The sequence below is a fragment of the Loxodonta africana genome, chromosome 6, assembly GCF_030014295.1.
Source record: "Loxodonta africana isolate mLoxAfr1 chromosome 6, mLoxAfr1.hap2, whole genome shotgun sequence".
Taxonomy (NCBI): domain Eukaryota; kingdom Metazoa; phylum Chordata; class Mammalia; order Proboscidea; family Elephantidae; genus Loxodonta; species Loxodonta africana.
In genome coordinates, this window is record NC_087347.1 from 91,043,120 (window position 1) to 91,058,206 (window position 15,087).

Consider the following 15,087-nt stretch of genomic DNA (forward strand, 5'->3'; position numbering starts at 1 on the left):
ATCGTTTGGGTGGCTGTCATTACATTCTCATAAGGGTTGTTTATGAAGAAGAGAATTTTCTCCTTTAGATTTACCTTATAAATTACAATTTACAGGATTGGGTACCTGAGAGTGAATGCTCCGGAAGGTATTTCTTTTTCCCTCTGAAATAATTTGGTAGCAGGATGATAATGTTATTTTTCTGGTCAAGGGGTGAGGCATTCCTTTCTCTTACTGAGCACAGCATTTGCTGCATGTAATTCCTTTACCTACGTGTTCCTCTCTAAATTACTTTCATGTCGATATCTAATTTGCTTCTCATGCCGTTAGGTAACACAGGAGTTGTCCCTACCTGTGGACACAGTCATGAAAGCCTAGAACTAACCCTTGTTTCACATTCTTGTTTTACCTTGCCTCAAACATGACATCCACCACCTGTCTATCAGTTTGGTGCCTTGTGTGTTGCTGTGATACTGGAGGCTTTACCACCGGTATTTCAAATACCAGTGAAAGTGAAGAGGACTTGAAGTACTTACTGATGAAGATCAAAGACCATGGCCTTCAGTATGGATTACACCTCAACATAAAGAAAACAAAAATCCTCACAGCTGGACCAATAAGCAACACCATGATAAACGGATAAAAGACTGAAGTTGTCAAAATTTCATTTTACTTGGATCCACAATCAACACCCATGGAAGCAGCAGTCAAGAAATCAAACTACGCATTGCACTGGGCAAATCTGCTGCAAAAAATCTCTTTAAAGTGTTAAAAAGCAAAGATATCACTTTAAGGATTAAGGTGCGCCTGACCCAAGTCTCATAGGCATGTGAAAGCTGGGCAATGAATAAGGATGACCAAAGAAGAACTGATGCCTTTGAATTACGGTACTGGCAAAGAATATTGAATATACCATGAACTGCCAAAAGAACGGACAAATCTGTCTTGGAAAAAGTACAGCCAGAATGCTCACAGAAGCAAGGATGTTGAGACTTCGTCTCACATACTTTGGACATGTTATCAGGAGGGCTCAGTTCCTGGAGAAGGACATCATGCTTGATATAAGAGGGTCAACAAAAAAAAAAAAAAGGAAGACCCTCAATGAGATGGATTGACACAGTGGCTCCAACAATGGGCTCAAGCATAAAAATGATTGTGAGGATAGTACAGGACCGGGCAGTGTTTTGTTCTGCTGTACATAGGGTAACTATGAGGCGGAATCTACTCAATGACACCTAACGACAAGAACAAGCATGATGACATAGTTGGGCGTGTATCATTTTGGAAAATGTTTAAAAACCAAATGATTTATTGCAAATGGTTAGAACGTAATTATTTTTATCCCATCCATTCAAGGCTTAAGACTTTCAAATAGCAATTTGATATTATTTTAAACAATAATTCTCAAAATTGTTAAATAATCTTTGCTAAGCTTCATAATTTTGCAACCTGTAACAAGTTATAAAGGCCAAGTCAAGATTACAGAAATTCTTCTTCGTCTTGATTTTAATAGGACAATGTTTCTTCTGCATTAAGTGACATAGATTTCCCTTGGTTTCTCCATGCAGAATCAATAAGAATCTATAATTCATAACAATGCCAAACCAACATAAGACAGGATATCACAAACAAGTCTACATTTACTAAGATTCCTCTTAAGGAGACTCAGATATGCACAAGTTAATAAATATATAAAAGTGGTGCTCAATACATCACACAGTAGGGAAAATGTACAAGGACCTGAGATGGGTTTGTACAGGAGGGATTAGCAGTAAGCAGCAAAGGGCACAAGCACTTCTATGTCAGGAGGGCAGGACGCTATTTGCAGAGTGCCTTCTTGCTCCTCCTGGACAGAACCCTCTTTAATATAATCACCCAATAAGCTACAATGGATTAACATTAAGGGTCTGAGCAGGGAGAGCAAATTCACAGTTAAGGTTGTCCTTTAACATTCGAAATTGAGGGCACCAAAATAGGAGTTAAGTGGCCCCCTGTGGTGTTCAGATGTTGGAAGGCACTGCAAACTGTGAATTTTCTGGCTTTTAATGTTTGTCTAAAACCCTTAGGATTTTTCCACTAGTCTTGCTGCTAGGGCATTTTCTTGAGTTTGGTCCCCCATTGCCCCTTTTATGCAGATACTTTTTGCTTTCATATATAAAAGCCTGACACACAGCTGAGTTGATTCAGAAATGTAACACTTCGAAGAAGAAAAAAAGGTAGGTGTGGCCTCGAAGACATCCCACAATATGAAGTATAAATATTAAAGTCTCATGAAAACAAAACAAAAAATATTTCTTCATGCTAAGAGTTTAAATATCCAACAGTAAATAAAAAAGATTACATGATGGGGGGATCAGTAAGCATATAGCCTAAGATGTCCTTTGTGTCACAAAATTCCTAAGACTGTTTGAACATGTATCATCATCTGTCTCCAGCTATTTCCTTTTAAGTGGATGTCTGAGCTATTTTCCAATTCTATACACTCTTTAAAAATGACAATAAAATTTCACGAAAGGCTTTGCCTGCTTTGTTTTGTATTGCTTCGTGTTTGTGTTCCATCTGGAGATATAGTAAGTGGTTAGCTTCTTCAAAGGAAACTATAAAATTGTATTGTTCACACGCCAAAAAAAAGGAATGAACATCGAACACATGGTAAATGGACACTAAAGAAATGTCACTGCTAGAAAACATCTAAAATATGCAATAGAAACTGAGGGTTTGGTTTAACAGTTGCAATGTTAATCCACCTTCATCACATAAATTGCTATGTTCAAGAATTGTGTCCTGGGCAAAGTACGAACATGTCAATTTCAGCCCGGGGCCATTTTTCCCTAGGTTTATAACCCCTTGAAAATAGAGGTTTCATCTAGAAACCCTAACAGATCCTCAGCTGCTTTCAACATTATAACATGTTCCTAAGGCAAGTGTTCACTGGCAAACACCTAACAAATTAAATGGCATCAGGGTGGGGTCAAAATTCGTAGTGTTGGAAAATGGACCAAACCAACCATGGGATACAAAGTGGAAATCAAAGAAGAAAACGAAAAGGCAGATCAAATAATAATAAAAGCAAAACATTATGGGGAGCCTTTCAGCCATTATTAGAGAGAGTGATGAATGTATGCGTGTAAGCTAAACATTAAATGTAAGGACGAAAACGATCTCATTAAGATTATACTGCAAGGTTCCTATGTGAGAGAAAAGTATCTTGTTAAAAAAAAAAAAAACCACATACCATCATAGTAGACAATCGCTCCTACCAGTCTGTCCTTCTGGAGCATTGGAAAATGCTCAAGGGCTCTTGATTTGCTAAGGACATAACTGCTTTTCAGGCAATTACTTCCTGCAACCAGATCATACAGCTTGATTCCTACCCAGTAGTAAGGTAATTGCCACCACCTACAGTATAAATAAGGGGAAAGGGTTCTTTAGAAACAGGCTATAGCATTAAGAACACCACTTTAAATTACAAAATGTTTTCCATTTAAGAAAATCAAAGCCTACCTAGCAGTGTACTGTTTCTGACACCAACTTAACTGAATTATATAAGCAAAGGTATCAGTGAGACTTTAATTAACGATCTCTAAGGCTGTGGTTCTCAACCCTGGCTGCATATTAGAATTCTCTGGGGAGCATTAAAAAAAAAAAAAATACTGGTGCTTGGGTCTCACATGTGTGGAGAATGACTGAACTAGCCTTGCATGGGAACCTAGATGATTCTAATGTGAACCCAGGGTTAAGAATCACTGGTCTGAGAAGTCCTAAGCAATCGATGACAAAAGATGATTGACAAAAATTATAAAATCTGTTTCTAGGCCCCCATAACACTCATATGGCTAAAAGAGTTACATAACCCACTTTTTCTTATTACCTGTCTTCCATCTTAAGGCAAACTTCATCAAGAGCTCACAACATTAGGAAGATTGGTGTTTAAAATTTATAATCTGACACCTCCAAACCAAATGTCAGCGAAAGTCAACTCGAGAATTTAAAATAACCCAGAATGGTTTGGCTCTGGAGTTGGTACAACAGGATATATTTTGACTCTCCAGTGCAAATGTAGCTCTTCAGCTACAGACACTCAATGAAGTAAGAATCTACTGATTACAAATGTTCAACGCTACCGCCTTTGCCTTCAAGAGCTGGTGCTTAGAGGTGGGTCAGTAGAAAAATTTAGGAAAAGCCACACTTTGAAATACAACAACGGAAAACATCTGGAAAAGATTCAAGATTGGCATCAATTAAAACCAAATTAAGAAATACACATTGAGGGATTATTTTCATTAAAACCATTGTTCTATTGACCTCAGATAAGCAAACAGTACACAGGTGAGATCAAAAGGCTTACTTGTAAACTGGAAGCATTATAGGTAATGGAGATGACAAATGGGGAGCAATTTCTAGTAGGTTGGCACGCTCATGAAGGGCTTCTTTTACCATCCTATACTGAAAAGCAAAACAGAGAAAATTAGTTTGGCAGTAACAGATCATAATATTTTCAAATGGCAAATAGACACCCTGCCAACTGATTGATACACAGAAACCTCTCTACCTCTGAGCGCCAGAGCTCCCGCCTAATCAAATTTCTAATAATACATCATGCTGTCAAGCTGAAAGATTTTTTAGAAGCCTTAACTGTATTTGCATAGGAGAAAAACATGCTGTCAGAGTTCCCAGGTGTAAGATATTTCCTTGACTTGAGTTACAAGATTATTGTAACAATTTATCTTGCATTCTCCGTACCTATTGTCCCTTTTCTCAGTTCCCTATAATATTTTCTCCATGTAAGAGAAAATAGATTGTTCAAATTTCACACGAAAAGTTTCTTTCTTGCCTCCACCAAGCCCAGTAAGGATGATACATAACAGTTGCACAGTACTTGATAGATTATAGAGAGCTTTTGTCTTAATTCCTCATTACACCTCTGTGAAGTCCAGCATTACTATTACAACACTAATTTTACAAATAAGAAAACTGAAGTTCAAAGAAGCTGAGTCAATAAGCCAAAACACACGACAACCCATCTGATTCTCAAGCCTGTGCTCTTTTCATCCATCATGGTCCCAAAGAGAAACGTAAGAAAAGGGGGCAGATTCGAAAGCGACAATGTCAAGACCCTGCTGCCATGTTTTTCATGCACGATAAGCAGATAGGGAGTTCAGCTGATTTCTTTTCTTTTTTTTTTTACCCCTCTGGGAAATGTCATCTTCCACACTGCCTCGGCGATTTTGAAATGGTGGCAGACTGGACACGCTAAAGTGTGACATAAGAAAGGCATGACTCAGATTGTCGTTTCCTGAAGAATATGTCAGTGAAAATACGAGTGCCTGACTGTAGCTGCTGTTAAGAGGATCAATGTGATACTCCCCCTGCATTACAACACAGCTCCCCTAAAACCGTCTGGGAAGTAGCAAGTTGGTGGCCATTGGCAAAAGCCCAATCACACTGTTAAAAGGCAACACACCCAAAAGTGATTTTGTTAAATCTGCCCTTGTAGGAAAAGCCCCTGATTCCCATAAACATAATACTACGGGGAAAAACCGACACACCTCACCTGAAAGATATAGCAGCCAAATACACTAAATAGGTATTTCCAACAGGAAGAAATGTTACAAGCCATTAAAAAAAAAAATGACTTAATTGGGTAGAAAAAAGCAGAGTCACAATTTTTGTTTAACAACTAGCATACACAATTACCTGCTCGATATCCAACTTCATGATAGCCTTCTGCAGATATCTCACACCACCATGGATCAATTTAGTGCTTCTGCTGCTGGTCCCTGATGAGAAATCATCTCTTTCTACAAGGGCTGTTTTTAGTCCTGTGTAACCAGAAAACCAAATTAACTTCTTAAATTACACAATTTGTATGTAATTCATTAAAGGCACTTCTCCAGGGTAGAAACAATCACGAGAAAAATTACTCTGAACATGGATAAATTTGTATTCAAAGTGCAGTACACTGTCTATATTATAATGAAGAGATTTTAGTCTCTTCCTGGGGGAAAAGTCTAACCAGAACTAGAAGCATATTACACTGTGAATGAATCACAACTAGAAAACATTACAATACAATTCCACGGCAGTGACATACGCTGGTGCTTTTAGAGGGCCACAGGAGACCCTGGCACCCATCTCTGCCCATGTAGTTAATTCAGAGTTAGGAAGTCTTCCGGAACTCGCTTTCCTCCCTCACTACAACAAGCCAGTCATGTTCCAGCCCCTCATCTCTGATCTCTAATACGCCATCAGTAAGTGTAGATTACATCTCCTTCTATGTGCTGTCGCCTATTTAGAAATGCATCTGGGGTGGTGTTATTTGTTGCTATTGTTAGCTGCTGTCCAGTCAGCCCTCAACTCATGGCAACTCCACGCACAACAGGATAGGACCTTTGTGACCCATAGGGTTTTCAGTGGCTAATTTTCCGAAGTAGACTGTCCGACCTTTCTTCTCAGTCTGCCTTCGTCTGGAAGCTCTGCTGAAACCCGTTCAGCATCACAGCAACATGCAAGCCTCAGTGACAGGTGGCGGCGGTGCCTGAGGAGCACTGATCAGGAAGTGAACCTGAGCCTCTCGCGTGGAAAGCAGGAACTCTACCACTGATCCACCAGTGCCTCAGGGTGGTGTTAAAAAAAAAAAAAAGTGGTATAAAATGGGAAATGAGGTGGCAGAAGGCATCAAATAGGAGAGGAAAGAAGAGAATAAGCTCTGATATTGAAGAATTTACATCTAGTTAAAAACATGCAAGCAAGACAATAGTTTAGAATTACAAAGAAAAATCCATGTCATCACAAATGAAAACAGTGTGGAGTATCCATGGGCAAAGGAAAGAAAACACCGGCAAGGTGAGGCTGAGCAAAGTCAGGGCAGTCTATACGCCTCCACACCCACCTCTCCCCTTATTTGGAGATTGCAATATATCTCTTAGAGATGGTTTTCAGAGAAGAAGCCTTTGAGACAAGTTTTTTTTTCCTTGCAGAGACACCCCTGCCTCTTCAGGACTAGACAGGACCAGCGGTACTACAAGTCCCAGACACTAGTTAAGAGATGAAAGCCAAAACCTGCCAACACCCAAAGTATATGTCAACACCAAGCCATGAGGAATTTTCGTGGCTGGGCAATGCCTGGCATACTCTTGGGGAATGAGAGAATGTCATAGAATCCAATTACAATGAGAATATGTAACTGGAGCAGTTTGGGCTCACAAAGCTCATATAGAAGAACCTGTGCGTGCATTCAATTCAGAGCCATTTATTACATTTAATACCAAAGGGTCGTTTTTATAACTTTTAACAGTTTAAATATCGTACCCAAATGTCATCATAAAATCAGGGCAATTCCCTTGACTCAAAAGGACAAAATATTTGGAAACTGTGGAGAGAAAAGTAGAGAACTTTGATTCAAGAGCAAAACTGCTAATGCCCTAACTAGCTAGCAAAATAACACAGAAATTACAGGTATTGTAGACTCAGGTCACTCTCTATAGCCATATAAGCCAGAAAAAGAGCTGTAAATAATGCTCAATTATTAAAGCCATAGCAGTGCTTAGTAAATTTAGTACTGGATGTATTAAAAACACCAGAAAAATATACGAACATAGTACGTATCTTTGAAAGAATATTAATTGAGAGGCTAAGTACCAGATAACACGCTAGTGTTGGAAATGAATGAGGATGGGCACGTTCTCAAGTAGCTTCCACCCCAGAAAGAGGCAAGTAAACAAGTGCAGGTGCTACGTTTCAAAACACAGAGGGCTCTCATCGTAGTCCGGGGTAGAAGTTAAATTGAGGACATAAACCCCAAATTATATCCAGTCAAAATTACATTTGAAACTGAAGAATGTACAGTCTTGGTGGGCTTTATCACCTTTTCTTAGTAAGTCCAACACTTTTCTTCATCCAGCACCGAAATAGACCATTTTTTTTTTCAGTTGCAGATCAGACGAGGAAGTTAACTTTCAAATGGCATTTCAGAGCCAGATTATTTAAAATGTACCTCACTTTAAACCCTGAAATCACGGTCATGGCATCAAGATGCTCGCACCACAAGAGGCAGGGAAATAAGACCAAGATAGGACGAGCAGGTTCCCATCTAGCCCAAGCTTCCTCACTGGGGCCTGCCCAGCGGGTCCCTACAGGCTTTGGAGGCTGTGGGAGCCAGACTTCTAAGAAGGCCCCAGTGACACCCCCTTCTGGTATTTAGGCCCTTGTTGAATACACCCTCCTTGAGAGTGGGCTGGACCATCATCACTGGCAAAGACCAGCTGAAGCAAGAAAACAACAAATACTTGAAACAGCCCAGCTTATTCAGGGGCTGCCTGTCACCTGGGGCCAGAGCGCAGAGTATGAGAGATGGTACAAAGGAGAGCCAGTGGGAGCAATTTGCAAGGTAGACCAAAAAAGGGTCATTCATCCACATTGGGGCATTGGAACCTTGTCCTGTGGGCCACTGTTTCTCACACGTAGTATCTAAAAAAAAAAAACCTCCTCAAAAGAAAAATGCCTCTTATAACTCTGAGAATATGGCTCTGTATCACCCGTCCATCAGTTTGTCACACTATGATTGGTAGCTTACATATTGCTATGATCCTGGAAACTATGCCACCAGTATTTCAAATACCAACAGGGTCACCCATGATGGACAGGTTTCAGTGGAGCTTCCAAACTAAGACAGACTAGGAAGAAAGGCCTAGCTCTCTACTTCCAAAAATTAGCCAGTGAAAACGGTATGGATTACAACAGAACACTGACCAGCATAGTGCTGGAAGATGGGCCCCTGGATTGGAAGGCACTCAGAATACACAGTAGCAACTATGGACTCGAGCATTCCAACAATGGCACGAGGCAGGGCAACGTTTCATTCCGTTGTACACAGGGTCAACTTGATGGCAACTAACGACAACAGCAACATCACAGATCAGTTTGAGAAAAAAATGTTTTATTAGAAAGTACAAGATTTGGCATCAACATAACACAAGCATGAACATGAGTGCTGTATCCAATTACAAGGCATCCATTCAGAGGAAACAGGGTGTGTTTGTTAATTTCTTTATTGTTATGATAAAGGAATAAAATTTAAAATTTCTTAGAAGTTGTCAGATATTCTTTTGAGAAATATTATTGTACTGCCCATTAGGGGAACCACCTGGGTGTCTTAAACTGAAAAGTCAGATTAGTGTTCTGGAAAGATTTCTTGGGTTCTAGGGGTAGGAAAGTTGGGCTGAAGAGGGAGAAGGGCTGGAGGCAGGAGATTATTAAGAGGACAAGTACCATACAGCATCAGTGGGGCAATAAAGGCTCCAGCCTCTCGAGGCCAAAAGATGGGTACTGGAGAGCAACGTGAAGAGAATTTCATGGGCTTAAGCTGTCACGATGGCTTTTTTTCTTTCAAAACTGAGACAGTGTGAGGCAGGGAACTACTCTAAGAATTAGCAAGCCATCTCAGGAGGATATTTCAGGATAGTTAAGTGAGAGCTAACACTTTAAAGCCTCAAAACTGTTTTTGCAAGGATTGGACATTTTAAAAGTTATTCATATGTACTTATGTGAGAAACCCTAGTGAATACCAGCAAAAGTTAAAATGGGCCTCTCTGTCAAAACAGGCTTTTTTTTTTTTTTTTTTTGTCCTATTATTTTCAAGGAGCCCTGGTAGCACCGTGGTTAAGAGCTTCGCTGCTGACCAAAAGGTCGGCAGTTCGAATCTGCCAGCCGAAAGAATTACCAACCAGAACTTCTGGAGGGAAATGATACTTTTCCTTCCAGGACAATAAAATAAAAACTCAGTCTCCAAAGTTATAGCTAAACTGATAGATTAAAACACCATGTAACCTAAAAAAGTATTACCAAAAGTTTTCTGAATCACAAAATATAGGATATTCTGAAAAAGGAAAATACTTAAAATATTTCAGCTGCTCTTTTATTGCTTGCCATTGTGTGCTGTCGGGTTGATTTTCAACTCACAGAGACCCCCGTGACAGAGGAGGACTGCCCACTGGGTTTTCCAGGCTGTAATGTAGTCTTTACAAAAGCATATCTCTAGGTCTTTCTCCCGTGGAGCCACTGGGTAGATTCAAACCACCAACCTTTCAGTTAGCAGCCAAGCGCTTAACCATTGCACCGCCAGGCCTCTAGAATTTTCCATTTATGTTGCATGAAAGTCAGGAATAGTGGGAGAAGGAATACAAAATCAAGACTGTAGAAGTTGTAACTCCTCACAACCATATTCTTTACCTGATTGCAGCCTAGACATTGATCTTTTTTAACATTTTATTGTGTTTTAGATAAAAGTTTACACAGCAAATTAGTTTTCCATTCAACAATTCATACAGATTGTTCCTTGACATTGGCTGCTGTCTCTGCAATGTGTCAGCACTCTCTCCATCTCCACCCTGCCTTTCCTGTTTCCATCCCTCCAGTTTCCCTGCCCCTCCTTTCCTTTTCTCTTTGCTTTTGGACAAATGTTGCCAGGTTGGTCTCCTATAGCTCTAAGGAGCACATTCCTCATGGGTGTTAACTGCTTATTTTAAAGGCCCATCTATCATTTGGCGGAAAGGTGACCTCGAGGTATGGCTTCAGTTCCGGGTTAAAAGGTGTCTTAGGGTGATAGTCTCAGGGGTTCCTCCAGGCTCTATTAGTCCAATAAGTCCGGTCTTTTTTATAAATTTGAGTTTTGTTCGACATTTTTCTCACACTCTAACCAGGACCTTCTATTGCGTCCTGGGCCAGAGCAGTCAGTAGTAGTGGCAGCTGAGAACCATCTAGTTCTTCTGGTCTCAGATTAGAGGAGGCTATGTTCTATGTGTGGAGCATTAGTGCTGCGGACTAATTGCTTCCTTGAGTCTTTCGTTTCCTTTACTCTCCTTTGCTCCAGATGGGAAGAGACCAATAGTTGTGCCTTAGATGGCCACCTGCAAGCTTTTAAGACCTCAGATTCTACTCACCAAACTAGGACCTAGAATAGTACTTTTATGAACTATGTTATGCCAATTGACACAGATGTCCCCCGAGACTATGTCCTCAGCCTTCAAGCCCAGTAACTCAGTCCCATGAGGTGTCTGGATATGTCTAAGAAGCTTCCGTAACAGTGCCCCACATGTGCTCTATTATATATGTGAATATATATATGTAGCACATACAAATACGTATATACAAATGCACACAACTACATCTATATATGCATACATGTACTCCCATATGCCCTCTCATACCTGTACAGCATACATATCTACCTATGTAACCACTCACAAATTTTGGGTTGTTATTACTGCTATTGCAGAATTGTATATGTTATAGCATTTACCAAAGTTGTTTTCATTTACCTTGGTTGAGTTATGCTGACTTCCTCCATACTGTGTATTGCCTTTCCCATCACCAGAATTAGCACGTGTCTCCTATCTAGTAAGTGATTCCCCCCTCCCTCTCCTTCCCTGGTAATCATCAAAGAACAATGCTTTCTGTGTATAACTTATTCTTGACTTTTTATAAAAGTGGTATCATACAATATTTGTCCTTTTGTGATTGACTTATTTCACTCAGCATAATGTCCTCCAGATTCATTCATGTTATAAGACGTTTCACAGACTCATCATTACTCTTTATCGTTGCGTAGTATACCGTTGTATTTATGTACCACACTGTTTATCCATTCATCCACTGATGGACACTTGTTTTTTTTCCTTCTTTTTGCTATTGTGAATAATGCTACAACGAACATGCGTGTGCACATGTCTATTTGTGTCACTGCTTTTATTTCTGTAGGATGTATACCTGGGAGTGGGATTGCTCGATCATATGGTATTTCTATTTCTGGCATTTCTGAGGAAGCACCATATCGTTTCCATAGCGGTTATACCATTTTACAATCCCGCCAGCAGTGTATTCCAATCTCTGCACAACCTCACCAGAGTTTGTTGTTTTCTGTTTTTTTGATCAGTGCCATTTTTCCAGGGATGAAATGATATTATTTCATTGTAGTTTTAATATGTGCACTGATTTAATGGCTAATGTTTGCAAGCATCTCTTCATGTGTTTGTTAGCCAGACAACAAATTTTTAAAAATTCTCTTGCTCAGTTTGGTTATCTAATATATTCCTTTCTGTTTTACCTCTCAAAAAATCCACACTTTTTTCCTCCCCACAAGAAATACTGATCCCAAACTTAAAAGCTTAATTTTCTGATACTTAAAAATAAGGAAAGAAGGTAAAAAGAGGGCATCATTTTACCAGTATTTTTAATGCTAACATTTTGTATTCTTAGGTAAAATGAGTTTGATGGATATCAAAAATAATGTACCCAGATTTCGTGCAACTGCTCATCACTGTGGATATCAGGAAGCTAGGGGAAGATCTTCCTTCAGGGTACAAACAGTGATCTCCCACATGCCAGGCAGTGAGGGCTGGTCTCTGTGTAATTCACTAACCAGTGCAAGATTTTATGAGAAATTGTTTTGTTTTGTTTTTCCATTTGGCAGTTAATTTTTATGGAAAATAGTAAGTCCTATCACTGCTGAGATGAACCAGAACAATTGAGGATGATATTTTTTTTGTTTGTTTTATCTATTAACTACCTTTAATGGGTATTCTCAGGATTTCATGACAGTGGCAAAATATTAATATTTGGAGTAAAACTACTCTGAAAATCTTGGAATGACTAACAAGAATAGGTACAGTAGAAGAATAAAGTCAACTTGAAATCTACCTTTCACTCACCTTCATCCCATCTCTTGTTGTTATTGTGTGCCATCGAGTCGATTCCACCTCATGGAGACCCTACAGCATAGAGTAGAACTGCTCCATAGGGTTTCTTAGGTTGTAATCTTTACGGGAGCAGATCACCAGGTCTTTTCTCTCAAAGAGCGGCTTGTGGGTTCAAACCACCAACCTTTCGGTAAGCAGGCAAGCATCTCTTAGCAAGTTAAAATTGTCTTTTGGGTGGGGGTGCAAGGTGCTGATCTCTATAATTTGCAGAAAATTATGAACTAAATACAGCTCTTTACAGCCTCGCCTTTCCTGACCTGAGTGAGAATGTCTAGCTACCAGGCACTTCCAACTAAACTAATTTGTGGATCAAGACAGTTGGATGAATATAGAAGGATAATTACAATCTGAGGGGAGAAACGGTACGACATTTAACTTTCACAACATGAAACAGAACAGAAGTACATTTTAATACCTTTTACTGATTATCTTATTATGCATGAAAACATGCTCAATGTAATAAATGCAGAGGAGCAAAGAGAACAAAATAAAACTCTCCTGTAATCACACCACTCAGAAGATAACCACAGTTGACATTTGAGTGTTTAAACATTCACATTTCCCATGCATGTATATAATCACATACGTATATTTTTGTGAAGAATAGGATCATACTGTATATTCCATTTTTTCTCACTTAACATCATTTATTGTAAATAACTTTTCATGTCAATAAATATTTTTCTATAATTTTAGTTTTAATTCCTGGAGAGTACTACATAATATACATATACAATGATTTATTTATTCAATCCCCTATTGTTGAACATTGCATTATTTTCTAATTTTCTTATTATAGATATTGTTGTTTTTAGGTACCACAGAGACAATTCTGACTCAGAGCAACCCTATAGGACCCAGTAGAACTGCCTCGTAGGGTTACCAAGGATTGGCTGGTGGATTTGAACTGCCAACCTTTAGGTTAGCAGCCAAGCTCTTAACCATTATGTCACTAGGACTCCCTATTATAGATAGCACAACAAAATAATATTTTCATTTAAACATTTTGCACCGTAACTATTTTGTTAGAATAAATGTTCATAAATGGTATTATTTACTTTTTAACGTAAATGAGAGTAATCACTACAAAATAATTATCGGAAGTACCAAGGTAATAACTCACAAATCAGAAAATGTAGACCCTGATCATTAGCATCATAAGCCTAGGTATTAAAGCCATAGCCAAGTGCTCCATGGTGCAGTTTAAGGAAAGGTTAGTTTATCTTTCTTTAGAAACGCTTTGAGCACTTGCCTTTGGATTTCATTATCCATTACTAAGAAAAAGGACTAACCCAAAGGCTAAACATCTTATATGTGGATCAAGTGATCTAAAAAATAACACTCATGTAAAGCTGCAAAATAATGGTGGTTTGTTAACCCTCAGGATCAAGAGCCATGCTTTGCTCTGGTATTTTCTATCAGTGAGTGTTAGCATTTCATGGAATTGTATAATATTAGATTGGTTATTTAATATCTATTTCTATTTTTATATTAAGAAACAAATGAGCTATTAATTGCAATACTATGTTAAGTTAGAATACATCACTAACACTCTTCATGCTCCTAAATGCACACATGATTCTAGAGGCATAAAAGTCAATTAAGCTATAACGTTTAGTTGTGATAATGCAGTTTGGAGGAGAATAAGGGAGTTGCTGTTTTTGCTCTCTCTGGACTATTTTTATTATAAAAATAACCAATGTTCAAGGACAGGAGGAATGTCCAAACAATACAGAAGGATGAAAAGATATAATAGTACATCACTGGCTTCCTAGCTATAAAATCCAGAGGCAACAAATGTTGACTATTAAAAATATCCCATGAGAAATGGTAGTCCAAAGGACTAATGGACCACTACTATCACAGCCTCCACCAGCCTTAGCCCAGAGCAAACAGATGGTGCCCAGCTACCACCACTGACCGCTCTGACAGGGATCACGATAGAGGGCCCTGGACAGAGCGGGAGAAAAACATAGAAAAAAATTCAAATTTACAAAAAAAGACCAGACTTACTGGTCTGACAGAGACTGGAGGAATCCTAAGACCATGGCCCCCAAATAGCCTTTTAACTCAGAACTAAAGTCACTTCCGAAGCTTACCCTACAACCAAAGACTTCGCAGGTCTATCAAACAAACAATAACACACGGGAGAAACATGCTTCTTAGCTTAATCATGTAAATGAGACCAAATGGGCAATACGTGCCCAAAAGCAAAAATGAGAAGGAAGGAAGGGATAGGAAAACGGATAAATGGAAACAGGGAACCCAGGGTGGAGAAGTGGAGAGTATTGACATGTCACAGGGATTGCAACCAATTGCTCTGTAAATGTCCACCTAAAGCACAATAAAAAAA

The 15,087-nt window shown here is 39.1% G+C and overlaps 1 protein-coding gene across 5 annotated transcripts in view; it reads right to left on the reverse strand.

Annotated features, from left to right (window-relative positions):
* Positions 1-15,087, reverse strand: part of GPD2 (glycerol-3-phosphate dehydrogenase 2) — a 181,685-nt gene that overhangs the window by 86,499 nt on the left and 80,099 nt on the right. For all 5 annotated transcript variants that reach the window (XM_064287126.1, XM_064287123.1, XM_064287127.1 and 2 more), the window contains 3 exons: positions 5,677-5,801; positions 4,328-4,425; positions 3,215-3,378 (listed from right to left, as the gene is read on the reverse strand). In XM_064287126.1, coding sequence (XP_064143196.1) covers positions 3,215-3,378; positions 4,328-4,425; positions 5,677-5,801 — 387 coding nt within the window. The remainder of the gene's footprint in view (positions 1-3,214; positions 3,379-4,327; positions 4,426-5,676; positions 5,802-15,087) is intronic.